At 40.1% G+C, this 19,688-nt stretch overlaps 1 protein-coding gene across 1 annotated transcript; it reads left to right on the top strand.

The window, feature by feature from the left end:
* The first annotated feature begins 483 nt into the window (after positions 1-483).
* On the top strand, positions 484-6,999 carry tmprss2 (transmembrane serine protease 2). Its single transcript, XM_029448489.1, has 13 exons — positions 484-525; positions 698-890; positions 1,984-2,076; positions 2,164-2,280; positions 2,366-2,495; positions 4,474-4,590; positions 4,753-4,793; positions 5,049-5,217; positions 5,324-5,490; positions 5,592-5,687; positions 5,888-6,030; positions 6,206-6,358; positions 6,554-6,999. Exons 1-13 carry the CDS (start codon positions 511-513, stop codon positions 6,560-6,562), a joined length of 1,443 nt encoding a protein of 480 aa, XP_029304349.1. The 5' UTR covers positions 484-510; the 3' UTR covers positions 6,563-6,999.
* The last annotated feature ends 12,689 nt before the right edge of the window (positions 7,000-19,688 follow it).

Here is a 19,688-nt window from a genome sequence, read left to right on the forward strand (position 1 = left end):
AGATAACGAGTATCGGCGCTTGCCTTCATTAATACCTGCTGTTTGCCCATGTCATTTTGAAGTGTTTTATAAATCAAGTGGCACAACGGGCTGCCTTGTGCACACGGGGAAAGGGTGTGGTCATGGCTGATGATTACATGTAGGAATAGGGTGAAGATGAGGCAGAGGAAGGAACAGGGAGTGTGGGGGGACAGACGCAATCACAGTGCTGAAGGAATTGTAGAGCGTTCAAGGTAGGTGGATAAATGTTAGTTACTCTAAGTCTCTCGGGTAGCGTGGGAGCTTTCTCAAATCAGCTTGTAGCTTGTTTGTTAAAAAGTAGTTCTGATATGTAGTTTGCATGTTAACTCTTTTAACCAAATGAGTTGCTCAATCTAATGTTTTTGTTTTATGAATATTGCTTTAAAGAATGCGACACTTTAGGCGCTGTACTTATGAACAAGGCTCCTTCATTTTGCTTTAAATAACTTTTTCAAGGTTTGACAGTCTCCCTCCGCAGGCAGTTTCAATATGTATCATAACCAGGTAAGTCAGTTTCATGGTAAGAGGCAACATTTGTAAATGTCATTTTCATTATTTCCGTTTATTTTGAACAGTTTACTCTTTACTGTTCATCACTTCGACAACGTGAAATTAATGATATTTTTTTTGTTTACCTTGTGTTATCTCTAAAATAATATGTTTGATATGCCTCCAGGCCAATAGTCCCACCTATGACAACATCGGGTTTCAGTGTGAGGAAGGAAGACCCCCCTCAAAAGCCCCACAGCAGGGTGGATACCCTTCTCTTCCACCAGAGACCCCCAGCGATGATGCTGTCGCTCCCAACATCATCAACACGCACCGCACTGCAACACCTGCAGCAGCACATCAGCCGGGACACGAGAAAGGTAAAGTGATCTGTGAGGAATAAACATCTGGGTAAACAATAACGTCAGTCACAACGACAAAATCATAATATATGAGTGAAAACAAACTTCTTAACGTTCATATAATCATTAACTTGTTTTTATTTCCACTTAACAAACAGAAGGTCTTCCTTACTTAAAGCTTGACTATGTAACCTTTTTAAGTAAGAAATACAATTCTTCCTTTTACAAATGAAAGGTTGAATTCATGAGTAATAAAACACTCACACTTTCAAACACTGGAGATTCTGCTGCTGCGGACTTATTGGGCCTGGTGTGACCGATGATTTATGGCAGCTAAAGCAGGTCATGTTAGAAAACATTAGGACGGTGTTGCTGTGTACTAACATGGGAGTGAGTTTGACTCTTTCATCATTATTATCTCATAACCACTGTGGCCGTTGTTGTTGCATTTACCTCACAAAGATGCACATGTTAGAATAACAGAGTAAATAGTTGAAGAGAAAATGTCTTGGAATACGGCTTCATTCCTTTATGTGTTTCCACAGTTGATCCCCTCTGCTAACCCAACACATAGCGCCCTCTACAGGGCTGTATGATTGTGGAGGAGCGGGCAGCTCAATCTTAAGGTTCAGTTTAGAACATCTCGCCAGCTTTGCAAAAATGTTCAACGCACCCCCACCTTGACTGGGAAACAACTGGAACATGTTCTGCTATATATTAAAGGAACAACTATGTTCACAATATCCACTTATTTCCCTTTCAAAATGATGGCAAACATAGAATGGTAATAAAGTGAAATAAAATGTATATCTGGGATTATAGTTTTGAAGCATGTAGACATTTATAAAAAGTTATAGAATTTAAAATTGAAACAGAAGAATATGTTATTGGAGCTTAACGGTGTTAAAATAATAAACTCTGTGTTCACACCACCTCCAGCTCGTAGTCTTAGGATTTGAATTCTGCAGCAACATAATTCAGCTAGAAGTGTAATTATACTGTATTTTAATCTGGCAGAGCATGCAATTTGTATTTAATATCAATAATAATAATATATAATAATAATCAATAATCAGTTTTATCACAACAGTTTTTCTGTCTTATCTTGCAGGACGACGGAAATGTCACTGGAAATATATTCTGTGTGCATCTCTGTGTGTGCTCATCATCCTGGCTATGGCCGGCCTGTTGCTCTGGTACTTCTGTAAGTTCTGCCTTTACATGAACTCAGTGTGATGATCATCTCAGCAGATTCCTGTGTGCTGTATACTGTATGTGTGTGTGTTTGCAGTATACTACCAGTGTTTACTGGGGAAGTCGTGTAGAAATGGGGGGAAGTGTTTGAACCCCTCCCGGTGGTGCGATGGTGTCAGGGACTGTTCTCACGGAGAGGATGAATCTCAGTGCTGTAAGATATTAAATCAACACATATACATACATTCTGTCAGCGAGCGTCATGGTGGCTGAACAGTTGTGTCCTCTCTGCTTCACAGTTCGCCTCCACGGGACCAACTTCATGCTGGAAAGTTACTCATCTGACAGCCAGAGGTGGATGCCTGTGTGTGCTGAATACTGGGACAACTACTTTGGCACAGCTGTGTGTGAGCACATTGGGTATAAGAGGTGCTGCTTGTCTTCTTCATCATTGTTTAGTTCTTTATTTGTGCATAAAATAAATTAAAACTAAAGAGAAGAGAAGAAATACACAATAAGAAGAGAATGCGCAGGCGGAAGAAACCCTGAGGGTTTGTAAAAGGAACTTTACATTGAAATTAGACAGCTATATAAGCCTACCACCACTTTACAATCAGACATACTGTGGGCTGTGGCTCAGGAGGTAGAGTGGTCACCCAACGGTCGGCGGGTCTGTGGTTTGATCCCCGGTCCTTGGGCAAGATACTGAACCCCAAAGTGCGTGTGTGTGTGTGAATGGTTATCACTACTGACGAGCTGATGTGCAGCTTGTATGGTAGCCACTGACTGTGTTGAAAGGGTGAATGCTGACGAGTGTTGTAAAGCGCTTTGAGCTATTACAAGTTCAATACCAGAGCTGTCACCATTGTGCCCCTGAGCAAGGCACTTAACCCTGAGTTGCTCCAGACCAGGGGTCACCAACCTTTTTGATACTGAGAGCTACTTCAAGGGTACTGAATAATACGAAGGGCGACTTGTTTGATACAAACTTCCTGAATAACATAGTTGCACGGTTCACCTTTAATGATAATATTATCATCAATAATAATAATCATAATAAATATTCATATGTGAAGAGACTGTCCCATGTTAATGTTAATTATTCCTCACATGATTATTAACAATGATTTACCATGGTAGGAAACACAGATATATTTATTATATTATATCAACCTATTTCAACATTTGAAAGTCAGTCATCACATCTCTGATATTTTTGTAAATATCTTTATTGACAGTTTTGTATGAATGAGCAAGTTGTTCAAAATCACACCAGTTATATTTTAGTACAAAGCATCACTTCTGTAAATAAATTAAGAAATCATTAATATCTTCAAATCATATCCTGTCTGTACAAAACACTAACTTTGTAACATCGGAGAGAGAGAGATGACATCGGAATCTTTCTTCATGTCTTTGAACAGTGTTTTCAATAAGATCATTGCATCTTCCAAGACCTCTCCGTCCGAAAAGGCTTTCTTGTTCTTTATTTAAAATGTGCAGCTATAAATGAAGCTTCCGATGCTTTCTGTGACTTGTTCACCGGCCTCGTGAAAAGAGATGCTGCTGTCCAAAGCTGCCTTTAACTCCTGGCTTGTTCTGCCCGCAGTGCTGCAGGTGGTAGTTAGCATGGTAGTTAGCATGGTAGCTTCTGTGACACGTACAGAAGTGTCTCCACAATGTGCCGCTTTGCCGTCGCCCCGCAAATGAGACATACACACTTTTCTTTCACTGTTGTAAAATATAATTCTTCCTCCCAATCATTATGAAAATAGTTAGTTTTCTTTCGCTTTTCTGCCATGTTTAGCGTAAAAAAACGCACCTAGCGCCCCATCGTAGCTGCTCCCGCTAGCTTGTCTCAGGAAGAAGGGAAATGGAGATTTAGCTTGCCTACAGGGTCAGAGTTCATATACATATAAAACATTTTTGTTTTTTAAATTCTATATTCAATATTGTCATTTTAAAATAAAGAATAATTCAAGTGTTGTTGATATAAAAAAAAACAGCAAAACATTTAATTTCACATTTTACGGAGCTCCATGGTGACTAATGCTATTTTTAGAACATGCCCTGCGGGCGACTCATGTAGTTTCTGGGGACCGTATAGCACCGTGTTGGCTACCCCTGCTCCAGTGTCCCTGTAGTTAGTTCACTATAAGTCGCTCTGTATAAGATTGTCTGCTAAATGATCTGTAATGACTCTTAAACATTGAACACCATAAATTATTTGAAGAATAGCAGCATTGTAAAGCAGAGACCCACATCACGTTTCAAGGCGACACTTGATGGATGAATTGCTTTAACAATTGTTTTGACATTTTTTTTATGGCTGTTGTCAGGGAGGAACCATCATACACACATTGGATGACTTGGTATTGATCTAACATCCCTGCTCATGTGTGTGCAGGCATGATTATGTGTCCTACACTGAAACCAGTGCAGGTTCTCTGTCCTCGAGGGGATACATGAAGCTGAAGCCTGGACGAGACCATGGAGCACATATACACTCACAGCTAACTGAAAGGTAAAGCACCCATCACTGCGTAATACTCGAAACAGCAGTGATTCATTCCCACTGGGAGCTGCATCAATCTTATTCCACATATAGAACTCCTAAATAAATGTTGATCATCTTGTTTGGGATTTTCTGTCTTGATTATCAATTTCTGTTACTTTTACTTTGCAGCCAAAGTTGCTCAGCCAGAGCAGTCAAACTTCATTGTATTGGTAAGCTATTGCTTTAACTGATACATACTGTAACTACACCACTGAAATACAGAGGATACGTGCGAAACTGTTCTGAAAATGGGTTTTAGCCAGTAAGACTGTGACACTAAAAGGACCAAATACCAGAACTTTAACTTCAGCTGTATCAAAGTATTGTATTGTATTGTAAAGTATGTATTGTAAAGTATGTATTCTTTGACTTCTGAAAAAAGGTTTTATTAAGAGTTCTATTAAACAATTTCCCTCTACCCACAGAATGTGGAGTGAGTTCCGCAGCCCCCAGTGCTCGTATTGTGGGTGGTACAGCGGCGGTAAATGGGGCCTGGCCGTGGCAGGTCAGTCTCCAGATTTACAGTCAACACATTTGTGGAGGCTCCATCATCAGCGCTGACTGGATCCTATCTGCTGCACACTGCTTCCAAATGTGAGCATTTTGTCTTTACACCGTTCAGGGCCCTTCAGGACATTTGCTTGTTCACATATATTTGTTGACCGTCTTGACATTCTTCCTATGTTTGACCTCATGGCAGGAACTCCAATCCTGGAATGTGGAAGGTATACTCGGGTGACGTGAGCTTGGTGCAGATGAGCTTTGGCACCACAGTTGACAAAATTATCAGCCATCAAAAATACGACACTCTAACTAATGACAATGACATTGCTCTCCTAAAGCTTGATACACCTCTGGGATTTACAAGTAAGTACTTGCCAGCAAAAGTCATATTCCAGTGATTGAATGATGAGCTGAACTGTCAGGTCTACACTTTAAGCCTACACATGGACATGATTCTCTCTCAGGAACAGTGAAGCCAGTGTGTCTCCCCAACATTGGCGTGGACCTCTCTGCTGAGCATCAAGCCTGGATCACAGGATGGGGAGCCTTGCGCTCATCTGGTGAGCCAAACACTATATGTCCAACTTTCCCTGTGTAGTCCAATCAGAACATTTAACGTGTACTGCCTCGCTGTAGATTATTCGTTTAAATGTTTCAGAGGTCTCCTGCTTTTTCAGGCTTAAAGTCCAAGTAAGTGGACAGTGTTTTTAAAGCTTGACTGAGCTAACTGTGGGTGTGTGCAATTATTAATTTCTGTCAGGACCGTCCCCTGATAAACTGAATCAGGCCCAGGTCACCATGTACAGCAGAGAGCGCTGTAACAGCCCTCGGGTGTTAGATGGACAAATCACTGAGACCATGATCTGTGCCGGAAAACTGCAGGGAGGAGTGGACACATGTCAGGTGAGACACACACACACACACACACACACACACACACACACACACACACACACACACACACACAGACACGCACACACACACACACACACACACACACACACACACACACACACACACACACACACACACACACACACACACACTCTGAGATGTTTCTTCCTCCTGTGCCCTGCAGGGTGACAGTGGGGGGCCCCTGGTGGTCAAGAGGGGAGATGTATGGTGGCTGGCAGGGGACACTAGCTGGGGGATTGGATGTGCTTTGAGGAACAAGCCAGGAGTCTACGGCAATGTAACCTACTTTATCGACTGGGTATATGAACAAATGCAGGTATAGTATGTTAATGCAATAGAGATTTAATTCTATGTATTCTGTAAAAATGTGATTAGAATTTCACAAATGCATTGTCTCTCTTTGACAGATGACAGTTATTTTAGTTTTTTGAGTAATATAATACACTAATAATGACTAGTTGTTCTACTCTACAGGTTCATATTTTGAATTCTATTTTTTGTATCTCCACAGAATGAGTGACACAGTTCTCAGTGAGTCATTTACCAGCGGTACTCACTTCATCACACACTTTGCACTTTAAATCTGAGAGAAGAGGATCTTCGTAAAACAAACCAAAAAAACAATATGTACAAATCAAACAGATGTGTCCTTTCATTATTTGTATACACTTGTTATTAGAACAAGTTGAATGTTTGCAACAAAAGCCAAGCTATTTATTTGTTGTAATAAAACAGCTGAGTTTCATTTGACATTGTGTAGATGAGTGTAACCCTGTAGAGACAGTCAAAGAACACATTGCTGCTTTAGTCAAGTTAATGGTTAATGCAGAAAAGTGCCAAGTGTAGTCTTTTATTTATGGCCGGATGCAATTCCTTTCTTGTGTGTCACCACAACAATACTCATAGCTAGGTTACTGTGTCACTGACAATAAACAGTTAAGCATGCATGAGTCTGCTCTATCAATGTCTATGTGATGTGTAATAAAAGTCACCTGTTGTCACATACGACAATTTTGAGATTTATCTTGAAATTATTTCCTCAATCTGTTTTAAGAAAACCATTTGTGTGTTTGTTCTTTCTTACTTCTGACCAGTCTACTAAAAAGTCCCACATTAAATCATGCTTGATATGCGTTATATGCACAAGTTATCACCAGGGTTTTTAGGTTGTACCGAGCTCTAAAATCAAAGGTGTTTGTGCTCAGTCACTTTTCATTGCTTCTTCATTTCAGAAAGTATTCTTTGTCCTTTTGGACGCCTTTAAAAGCAGCTTATAGTGCCTTTGCTTACTTATTTATTTTCTTTGTTTTCAATTATTCTGTGTTTGTTTTTCTGTCTCAACTCTTTGCTGTGTCATTTCTAGGAAGATGCTATATGAGTAAGCCTATAGTTAAACTAAACTATGCTTCATGGGATGTTTATGATCCACTCCAGGAACCTTGGAGAGGTAAAGGTTATCTGGATGGCAAATGGGCGTGATATAGACTCAAATTTAAACAAAGAAAGCTTTTGCATCTTGCCACAGTATGTTTCACGATGAGCTCTAATGCTTCCCCTGCCTAAATTAACTACAGGATATATTTTCAGTTGCTGTCTGATTATCAGATATATCTAAATAAATAAATGAACATTTAGTACATTTTTGGGCACGTCTCTGAGACAAACGAAGGAACGGATAAATATGCAATGTAAAATGTATTTCATTTATGTACAGTAATAGTCTATATAATATCCATCATTCAGTTTTTCAATGCAAATGTTTCCTTTTTCAGCTCAGTTTTGTTTTCAGGTCCAGATTTTGATTGAGATGCCAAAATGTAATGTCACTGTCACACCTCCAGACAACTCCAGTGAATTCAATGTTATTACATTTGTAGTAGCCACTGTGAACGTTATCTGCAAGTATTTCAGTATTTAGGAAGCTTTATGTTAACCCAAAAGCACTGTCTGTAAAATATTTCGCAGAACACAGTATCGTTATAGATTTCTGATTTATTTAGTTTATTGAATTCAACACCAAACCATTCAAGTTGCAAAACAGTGAGCAGATGGTGACAGCTTCCTGTGTGTGATGAGCTTCCCAAAGCCACCGGCACAGGATGACAGCTTCCTCTGTTCCCTCCTCATCCTCTTGACTGGCGGGGGTGCAGGGATGTACTGACCTCTTTCATCCTCTGCTCATTGTTGACTCACTGGGTCTTCAGAAAAGGTTTGAGGTCTGGAGGCAAGAAGGGCACTGAGAGTGGTTCAGTGGGGTGCTGGAGCTTCCTGGGTTGGTGCGCACTCTCAGATGTCCAAAGAATGCCAAAGACACAGGAAAAGTCCAGCACAATGAAATAGAAAAACGATTTATTTATTTTGGACACTACAATACATCCTTTTCATTGATGAACTTACATAGTCAAGTCAAGTGTATTTTAGTCATATAGTCTAATATCACAAACCACACATTTTTCTCAAGGGACTTTACAATCTGTACAGCATGTGACACCCTCTATCCTTTAGATGAGGAGAAAAAACCCTTTGACAGGGAAAAGTGGAAGTTCAAGAAGAGCTGCAGAGAGGCGGTCCCTCTGCCTGGATGGACAGATGTGCAATAGATATCGTGTGTTCTTATTAATTATTACCTTATCTCTGTGTGATACAGCTAACATCACTGCAGTTAAAAGAAAAACAATACAACAGAGTGAGTAAAATAAATGAAAATATAAAATACTATGTAAGAATACTTGGTTATTATTTACTGAGACATGGTGGGAAAGCCTGGGGCAGCACCTTGGCCTCCAACTCCTCCCCAGAAGGGGTTAGGGGCTGGTATGGGGCCAGGGGCTGGTATTGTGCCAAGGGCTGGTATGATGCCAGCCGGTCATGGTGAAGCACCACCATCTGGCTCTGTTTGACCAGTTGCACCCGATACACATCGTCTGACAGTTTCTTGATCACTGTACAAAGCCCAGGCCAGTGGCTTGTCAACTTTGGAGAAAGACGCCTCTTCCTCTTAGGGCTCTAGACCCACACCTGATGACCAGGTGCAAACTACTCTCCCCTGCAGTGGGAGTTGTAGGCCTGTTTCTGCTGAGACTCAGCATCTGCAATGGCCTTTCTAATCAACGTGTGCAACTCCTGCAGCCGCTCTTGGAGATTGTAGAAATAGTCTTGGCACGGTTTGCACCCTAGCTCCGGCTCTGGTGGGGAATCAAACCCCAGATGTATAGGTGTGCGGAGGTCATATCCAAACATGAGGGCTACTATACATTGGGATGAGGTCCCAGTCCGGCTAGTCAAGTTTGTGAGTTGTGTAGCCAGCGTTCGGTTGAACTGAACTGTTTAACCAACACATTGCTTTGGGAGTGCAGTGGAGTTGTACAGTTGTACATTTCTTTTTGATACCCATCCACCAGAAGACTTCCCTGAACACTGTGGCCTCAAAGTTCCTTCCCTGGTCACTGTGCAGTTCCTTAGGCACACCAAAACAGTAGAATATCAGGCGGTCAGTAGTGTGGCGGCAGTCTGGTGAAGTAGTCTATGGTCATCAAAACGTACCAGTTAACTTGATTGGTAGTGGGCAAGGGGTCCAGGATGTCAACACCAACAAGCTCCATGGGAGGCTGCACCTGGTATTATTGCAATGGTGATGAAGGAGGCTGTTATGGCAAGTGTAGCTGGTCCACTGCGAGTGGAGTTTCTACTTCTACTTTTTCTATGTATTTTTCTATATAGTAGTTTTCTTGATCATTTGTTGGATGGTGTATGTGAATATTTCTGCCAATTGCCAAACTTGCCAGCGTTCCTAACAGTATATTTGGGCGAGTAATATATTACTGTTTTCTATTTTCTCTATGTCATTTTCTATAAAGTACTTTTTATGACAATTTGCGTACCCTACACCTTATTTATCACTGGGTGTAAAGGGCCTTGGTTTCTGGGTCTATTCCTGAAACAGCTTCCCACACTGGTTGTTGACCCAGGCTTGGACCCGGGAGAGGACAGGGTCTTGACTCTGGTCCAGATAGTGCTGCTGAAGGTCATATGGTCTCGGGTAAAGGAAAGGAACGTAAAGGAAGTAGAGGACATGACTCGCTAGTGTCCTGTCCCTAGTGTGACAAGTTCAGTCACAAAGCTTATGATACCACTGATGTTGGGCCATCAGCTTTACTCTTTAACACATTATTATTACATTCATTCAGAACTAACAAAAAGTCTTATTTTATATATTTTTTAATGTCATATTCATAGTGAATTTATGGGGGTTTTACACTAAATGCTTGATTGTATGGGTTTCACTTTATCAAATGTATTTCATGTTATTAATAAGGTAACTGATTCCTGAAGACATTTTAGATGATTCTGTGATATGTGCGTGGCGTTGAACAATATCAGTAGTTTTAACTGTTTATGTTAACGTTTCCCATGTGATTACTACATGACACTTAAAACATCTAAATTGTTGCATTTCTATAGATTAGGTTTATTAGATTTAGATTTAGACTTATATAGGTTATTTATAGGTCATATATTACTTTGAAGTTATTACATTTTTAATTTTGGTTTTATGATTCCGTAACTAATTAATCAATAAGTGCACAAATAATTGATAGAAAGGAAATCCATGCATTCATTTAGCAATAATCACTATGAAGGGACACAAATTTGCAGGCAAAATGTACTTAATTAATGATATATTCTTTCTCTTATTCTGAGCTTTCTCTTTTTCAATTGTCCCCTCCTTCCTCCTTCCTCCTCCTGTTTGATCCCTCTCCATCAGCGTGGCTGTCTTGTCACTGCTCATGGAGGTTGGCTCACTAAATGGCAGATGCTCAATCCCAGAGCCTGCATCTGCTACCTGTTTGTACCAATTACCAGACCCGTGATACTGCACTGACACTTCTTCAATGGGTTTACAGATGCCACAATTAGCCACTCATTTGAATAGCTGCCTGCTTAGCGAGAGGACCCTTGCTGCATTATCTCCAACTGTGGGGACCGCCTTTCATCTATTTGCCTTTTTTCCTGTTGCCTCTCAAATGAGATATGGGAAGGCCAACGAACCCGATGTGTTGAGCAAACACTCTTTTTTTTTCACCAGATACCAGATGTGTTGTTTCAGGTACAGTGGATGTGGAATAAAGAAAAAAAATCAAAGCCAAAACAGATCCTTGATTTTTTAGGACATAGAGAGGTATAGGTTTGTATTTGAATTTAATTTAAATTAAATAATTTTTTACAGTTAAAGAGTGGTACAAGGTGTCAGTAGCCCCGGCACGACAAGATAGACATGAAACTAATACGGAATAAAAGCCATAGGCGGTCCAGTCATGATGACAACCATTATGGCGGCATAATGTGTGGAAATGATGAAACTAAAACATGGGAAGAATGTAAATATTGATACACTTTCACGCCTGCTTACTGCCTCCATGCGTATGTGAGGAATACGTATATTTTTTAATGTATGTGATTTTAAAATGTTCTAAATTGTTTAAAGATCCCTTCCAGAAATGTTTTAAGAGATTTAAGGTGAGTGCAGACAATCTTCTCTCATCATTAGCAGATGAATGTGTGTGCATCAGCATCGAGTAACAATAAGTAAACACAGTTTTGAGTGGAGGGAGCCTTTAATAAAAGTAATGTAAATGTTTAAATATTTATACTGTCTCATAGACAAGTACATATAAAAACATACTTGTGTTGGATCAGTGTCCTGAGTTCTTGTCAACACCTTTTAGTAATGTAAGAAAATCAGTAATGTAATAAGCTAAAACTCTGAAGACCCCTTCATGTCCTGTTTCTAGTTCTTGTAATTGTTTTAATGTTCTTATATTTCATATGTATGATAAGAATACTGCTTTGGCTCCAGCTTTGACAGATTGTAGCACTTTCTCTCAGGTAATTTTCATACAGTGGTAATTTACATTTTGAAACTTGACCTGTTATCACCATGGGACACAATCGTGCGGTGTACTACATACTTCCACTCATGACCTGCAGGTCAAACTTGTCCCACACACACTGGAGCCGCTGATTTTTTAACTGTCAAATATCAATATCTTCACATGTGATTACAACAGTCATACATCTCCGAACAAAATAAATGAAACAAATATACATTATTTTAGAGCTGAAAGGATGAGCTGAATAATTGATTTGTTAATCGACAGAAAAATAATTGGCAACTATTTTAAGGATTAAGAAATAGTTTAAGTGATTTCTTTTAAGCAAAACTAGCAAAATAATTCCAAAGATGTCTCCATCCTCACAAATAAAAGCATTTGCTGCTTTTTCTTTGTATATATCAATGTACGCTTATAATCTTTGGTTTTTGGACACAACATTTTTGGACTCTGCGATGGGAATTCATTAATCAATTCTTTTGTTAGACTTTTCAACAATTGATTAATCGGAACAGTAATTGTCAGATTAATCAATAATGTAAATATTCGTCATTCTTCGGTGTCTGATGATGTGGACAAAAAATACTGATCTGAACATCATCTACCATAAAATGTCATAATTAAACAAAAAATCCTAATGGGGGTTTGATGCCAACTGTTTTGCTTTAATAAAAATGAGTTATTTTCCAAATTACAAACCTGTTTTGCTCCACCTCTGTCAGACTCAGTGAGCTGCAATCATGCATGGTCAACAATAAATGTTCTTAGTTAAAAGAATAAACTATATGCTGTTGTGAAAAGCAGCCAATGAATGAAGAGGAAACAGTGTTGACATTAAGTATGAACCATGGTGGGTGACGTGTAACAACAAAATGACAGCACTGTTACTAGGAGCTGAGTGCTAATCTTGGGACGGGGAAAAACACTGAATTCTCAGAGGATATTTAAGTACAAAAAGAGGCTTACTGGTGTGGTTCTGCCCTAGTTCTCACCAACACTTTGTCAGTGTTTGAACATGAGATATGTGTACGTGATTTTGTGTGCATGTATGTGTGAGGATGATAGAGTGTGTGTTTGTGCACGTCTTAGCCTCAGACCGTGCATGCCCACTCAACACAAGCTGCTGCTGTGTGAGCATTTACTGTAATCCTGCCTGTGTGTGCGTGTGCGTGGATCAAAACCACATGTGTCAGTTTTGCACAAAGAGTATGATCAATGCAACGTTCTTTAGCAGCCAATGAGGAGAGGGCCCTTGTTACTGGGCAGTTATGTGTTTATTTCCGCCCCCCCCCCCCTGTTCTTTCGTGAGGTCGATGTCACGCGTCAAGCCTCATAGACTCTCAGATCAGCATGAGTCTTTACGACACACAAGGGTCCTGCGCTTGTGAAGAACATCAGCACTCTCACTGGTTTTGTAGGTCAACCAGTATTGAGCTACGGGTGCAGCCCAGCTCACAACACATGTACTTGTGTGCACAGCTTTTATATACAGAGCAAAGGTCATTCACAAAAGTACAGAATATTGGCAGTAGTTGGTGAAGGAGAATGTTTTTTTTGACAGTAATCTGCAAGTTTAATTTCTTCAATTTCATCGTAAACAAGGAAACGCAGCAGCTTTACTTGAGTAATACAGTTCCCTCACCTTTGTAAGATGATATAATATCATATACTGTATATCATATAATGTCTATTAAGAAAAATAAATACATCTAATATAAAAAGACTAACTTTGGTGGATCACTGTCATGTGATTATCACTGACGAGAGATCACACTTTTATAATCATTGCACACATTTGTTTGATCCTTTTTGCATTTATTACTTTCTGTACATGTTTACAAAATATTGGCTGCAATATTTATTTTGAGTGGTGGAATATTTTACTTCAGTAAAAGTCTGTACTGCATTAGCTCACACATGTTCTTATATTACTGATGCATTAATGTGTACGCAGAATTGTAATGTTGTAGCTCCTACAAGCAAAGCTTTTTTCAACGACTTAAATACTGCTGGGTAGTTTAATCTATAACACACATTTTATAAGCGGATCATTGTTGGGCTGAAATGCTATATTTATTAGTTGATTAACAGAAAATTATTTTCTTTTTTATATGTTGATAATTGATTCTTTATTTATATCAATAATCAAGCACATATGCCAACAATTTGCTGCTTCCAATTTTTTAAATGATTTTCTCATTTTATATCATAAATATCTAAAAACTAATTTAGTATAATAAATATGGGTCAGCCTTTAAACCACGAATATGTGTAATATTACATATGTGAATGTAACCTCTTCATGCAATTATGAAACCCATCTGAAACGTCAAAGTATAAAATAAAATAATATGAACATTCTAATGTATCCAGAATGGACAACCCAAACTCTGGTCCTACAGAGGGCCTTTCCTGTTTCTACGTTACCTGAAGGCCACCGTAGTTCTCTGCACGTAAATGGATGCTGAGCCCAAGGTTTTCAGCTGGTTGTAATCTGCAACCTCACCACTAGATGCCACTAAATCCCACAAATTGAACCTTTAATTGTCAGATGAGACGGATACAAAATGAATTTCAGGCGGTGACCAAACTGAGGTAGCTAATATATCACGATACTAATGACTGCCTGCATCAATCCTTCGATCAGCAGCCATCCATTTTGATATACAGTTGAAGTTATTAATGCTAAACTACATATTTTATCTAGTGATTAAGTGTCTTAAAAGGAAAACAATATTTGTTTGTATATGTAGAGGCGGTTGACAAACAACAGTACCTCCTAGAAATATTATAGTTACATCTAGTAATACAGCAAACTATAGCTTCGGAAATGTCCACATGTGAAGTAACTAACAACAACAAATGTACAGCTTGATTTCCAACATCTTGATATTGCAGGAATTATATTGTGTTCCTCTGGCAACCTCTGACCACAAGGTGGCATCAGTCCTCACTGACTCAGGCCAAGAACTCAGCACCACTGATGAGCTGACTGGAGAGAAATCCTCTTTACTGGACGGGTTCAACTCTAATCTTAACAACCTCTTCTCACCCTTCATGTAAAAATCATACGTCATTAAGAATACAGCAAAAGCATCTGTCAGAACAGCTCAGACAAGTAAACAAGAGGAACAACAAAGGGATTTACAAATAAACCTGCTAGTTACTGAAAACCTGATCTCCTTGTACATTGACTCCATGTCCATCTTCTTTACTGTAAATAAATACATGTATTTTGCATATTTTGTGTACTGTACTGTTTCTCCACAATGGTGGGGAATGTGTCCTATGAAACATTGAAGCAGCCTTCACATGTATGGATTCTCTGGTATTTTAACTGATGCCGTCTTTCCGTTAAATGTTTGTGTCTCCAGTGTTCTGTTTTGGTTGGTCAGTGTAGGATTGCTGTTGACAACTTTGTATTTAGGTCAGTGTGGCCCCCTCAGGGTCTGACAAACCACTTTCTCCCCGAGTCCCCATGATTGACACATTTTCTTATAGCAAATGAAGTTCTGCTCCTCCGGTTTTAAATTCTTGATGAGTAACGTTAAAAGTTATAAAATACAACACTAAATGCTGCTGTTGGTTCACTCGCGTTTATCCCTGAATACCATTTAGTTATCCCCTGGATACCATTGATAATATTGATAATAATAATAATGACCACGATAATATGATGATCTAACAAGCTGTTTGTCTATCTGTGTGTTGCATCTATCTGTTTATTCCCTGAATGTTAATCATATACTACAAACAGACATATGTCCCCTCTGGGTCTTGAAGATCTTGTTTTGCACAAACTGCAGCACACGTGACCCGGCAGGCAGGGACAGCTACCTGTTGTCCTCAGTGCTGCCTCTCATCCTCACCACTTCTAGACACTGTGATAATAATCAGCAGCCTGGCAAAAACCAGAATTACCAGGACATCCTCTAAGAACATAATGCCCGTCTTAGACACTGGGCATCTGTTGGCATTTCCTCGCGAAATGCTGGCTACAGGAGAGGGGGGTTGGGCGGAGCGGGGTGGGGTGAGGAGGAGGCGGAGGGAGGAGGAAGGGAGGGAGGGAGCTTCAGGCTGGGATTAAGGGGGGAGCTGTGAAAGAGGTGAAGAGAAGAAGAAGATATGACCTGACCACATGCTCTATCCGTAAAGCGCTTTTCTTCTGTGCTGGCCCTGTGCCCTGGACAGCCAGTCCAGGTCGAACCCTGAGCCCCCACTGGGTGATGCCCCATGCTGCAGTCAACAGCCAATGTGATCAGCAGGTCTGGCCAGTCGGCCTCGCTAGTCCGATGATTCAGTTTGGGGAGGGTCTGCATCTTAAATCTTTACTCTGCAATAACACATTGTCTTGCATTTAAAAACACGAGGGTATTATATTAACCCAAAAGCAAAAAAATAAAAATACTTTAAATGACATAGTAATATAACTACTACTAATAACACTACAAATTATTTTAAACTATGTAATTCAATTCAAATTTTAACATCAAAAGCAATTTGAGGATTCAGCACATTTTTCTCTTATTTGATCAGAAGTCCACAGAAAACAACACATTGATTGTGTTCTCAGTGACCAGCTGTAGAACATGGTTGAATACAATGGATTTGTATATGCTCGGCATTATATCTGTAATCTGTGGTGACAGTACAGTACTAACTGTTCTCCCATGCTGAATACAGCAGCAGCCACGCCCTGCTTTCCAACTTGCTTTTGCAACTTGTCCAGCATGGAAAATGTCAAAACCAAAGCGTCAAGGCTGGTCAGTGTCCAATCACCCAAAGAAGATGGACACGCTTTATTATAACTTCATTTTAATACATTTCTTGAATAAAGTTTAGGTGCAATGCTAACTGCATCGTTTTTCACATCATTTTCTAATACAAGTAAATATCACTAAACTGAATTTAGTGCACACTATGGTCTGCATGTACATAGTGTGTGTGTGTGTCTTATCAAGTGTGACACATCAAAGTGTCAGCATCCACACACACATTCATACACTGGTCGCAGAAGCTTACATACAAGGTGCCACCTGATAAATGTACACACCCAATTTGGACACTTTGACATGTAGGCTGCAGGGGCCAGGGATTGATCAGTGATCGCAAGGTTGGAGGATTGAGCCACAGCTCACCAGCACCAACAATTTGCTTTAGCAAAAAGAATATAAAGGAGATCAAAAAACAATATGTCAAAAAACAATATTTCACTGGATTCCATTATCTTTATATATTTACAGTGTATAGAGGTGTCTCAAGGACTAAATGTTATCTTAGCAATGTCAGTTACAGCTAAACCTCCTGGCTGAGTGTAATGTGACTCAACACATTTAATAAGATGTGTGTGTGAGACAGTAACATACAACCTCACCAGAATCAGGCTTAAACTTGTGATGAATTAATTAGTAACCATTCTTTTCCCACTGTCTGATGAAATGAGCTCGGACTGCAGCATTTGACACCCCCGCCCCTCTTGAACTCCAGTAAAACCGCCCAGAGAGTACAATGTTTTGCGCAAGGTGATTTCTAACTCCTGACAAGCTTTCTGCCGAGTAAACGTTGAAGATGCCTCGAGGCAGAGTGCCAGCACTGAGGCCAGATGGGAGCCACAGTCTCTACCTGCCACCCCCCTCCACCCGATGCCAGTCCCCTGACACCCCCTTCTGCCATCTGTGCCGACCTGCCCCTAGCTGTCAACAGTTCAAGAGCAGGTTGTGGCGTTCCCTCCTGTACGTGGCAGCCGACAACACAGCTGTGCAGATGTTGTCAGGGCAAAAAGATGGCGACGGCTGCGACAGCAAGGCTAACATCTGTGCTCCCTGTGGGAACAACAGAGCAGCACTTTGCAAGCTACTCGCTGTGATACTGTTTGAATGAGCTGACAGACGTGGTGCTGAACGTCCTGTGTGGAATCCTCAGCGCTGCTCCTGGCTCGTGAAAGCCTGGGGAAACCCTGCACAGTTTTAGCCTACACCGTGCAGCCACTACTGCATAATACTCTGTCAGTTCCATAAATATGTTCTTGGGATTAAACCCAGATTAAGACACTGTAAACTAGACAGATTTACATCAACTAAGTAGATCACAGTGATGTGATACTGAAAACATCCAGATCATAGGTTACACAACACATAATCCAGATATCATTATGTTTCTTAATATGCATCCCGTACATGTTTGTATCTTAAGTGGCATGATAAAGATATTTCAGCTGTGCTCACTTTCGCACCCTCTTCTGTTTACCTGTGTGGCTTGCGACTGCTGGTTTTAATGTCACTGGATGCTCTCCCCCACCTCACTCTCTTCAAGCTGCTGGATGCAGTCTGTGGCATGTGTCAGGTATAGCCCTTCATTACCACCCTGCTGCTCTCCCCCTCTCCCTCCCTCTCTCCCTCTGTCTCTCTTCCCCCCCCCTTCTCTCTGTCTCTCTCTCTCTCTCTCTCTCTCTCTCTCTCACCCACACATACACACACACACACACACACACACACACACACACACACACACACACACAAACAAGAACAATGCATTCAGGATGCAGGATGTATTCAAAATTGTGTGTGTGTGTGTGTGTGTGTGTGTGTGTGTGTGTGTGTGTGTGTGTGTGAGAGAGCGAGAGAGAGAGAGAGAGAGAGAGAGAGAGAGAGAGCGAGAGAGAGAGAGAGAGAGAGAGAGAGAGAGAGAGAGAGAGCAGTGCAGAGAAGGGAAAATGAATAAAAGGACTTCATACATTTTTATGACCGCACCGATAAGGTCAGTCATGTGCTGTGGTTACTAAGCAACACTACCACCCCATGTTGGACAGTTACGGACCAGAGGAGTCAAACTCCAATATGTTCACTATTGCTCCGTGAATGACAGATATCTGTGGTCTGTGTTCTCACAGTCACAACGACGTGAACACAAAGAGCATGAACATACATAAACTCATGACTGAGAAGCGTTCTAACATCAAAGCTGTTCTCAGGGTTACGCTCCAACGTGGCTCTCTGAAAGCAAATATTTTGAAACATTAGTTGAGACCAACGTATTCGTTTTCCTTTCAATAATTATTTTTAAAATATTTGTGCCATCTATGATATAATTTTTTTAATTTACCAACATATTTATATTATAATAATAATTTGGCTTTCTGTGAAACACAAGATACTTTTCTGATGTTCAGCCATCCTCACATGACCTCCAGTTTATGATTATTCTAAACAAATTGTTGCCGGTGTAAAACTATACGATTCACACATTGTTCCAGGAGAGATGAACCTGACACTGGATGTGAGAGAACATTTTAAATCATACTGAACATATGAAATCCTGGAACATATGAAACATAAATAAGAATGAATGATTAACTTTGATTTCACTGTAAATAAAATGAATAATTTTGACAACAAATCGATTGATTAGTCGATCTGTAAAACTGAGTTTCTCCACAAAGAATCATTCAAAAGCTTCACTTTAAATCTTGTATTTTCCAAATATGTGCTCAGAGGTTTGTTGGAAATAAATCATTGAGCATGGAAACCACAAACAAACAACTAACACTAAGAAATCGTATTCGACTAAGACTAACACGAACAATCCGTTGACTAATTGTCTAAAAGGGGCCCCAGTAAAGTGATTCGTTATGAAGTACTTTATCAGTGTGCTGGTTTGTAGTATATTGATAAAGTCCAGCTTGTAAGGTGTCTGAGCGAAATGAGCCAGATCAGAATGATCAAAACCCTAAACTCAGCAGCTCTGAGCCATAAAGGG

This window comes from Cottoperca gobio, chromosome 14 (assembly GCF_900634415.1).
Source record: "Cottoperca gobio chromosome 14, fCotGob3.1, whole genome shotgun sequence".
NCBI lineage: Eukaryota > Metazoa > Chordata > Actinopteri > Perciformes > Bovichtidae > Cottoperca > Cottoperca gobio.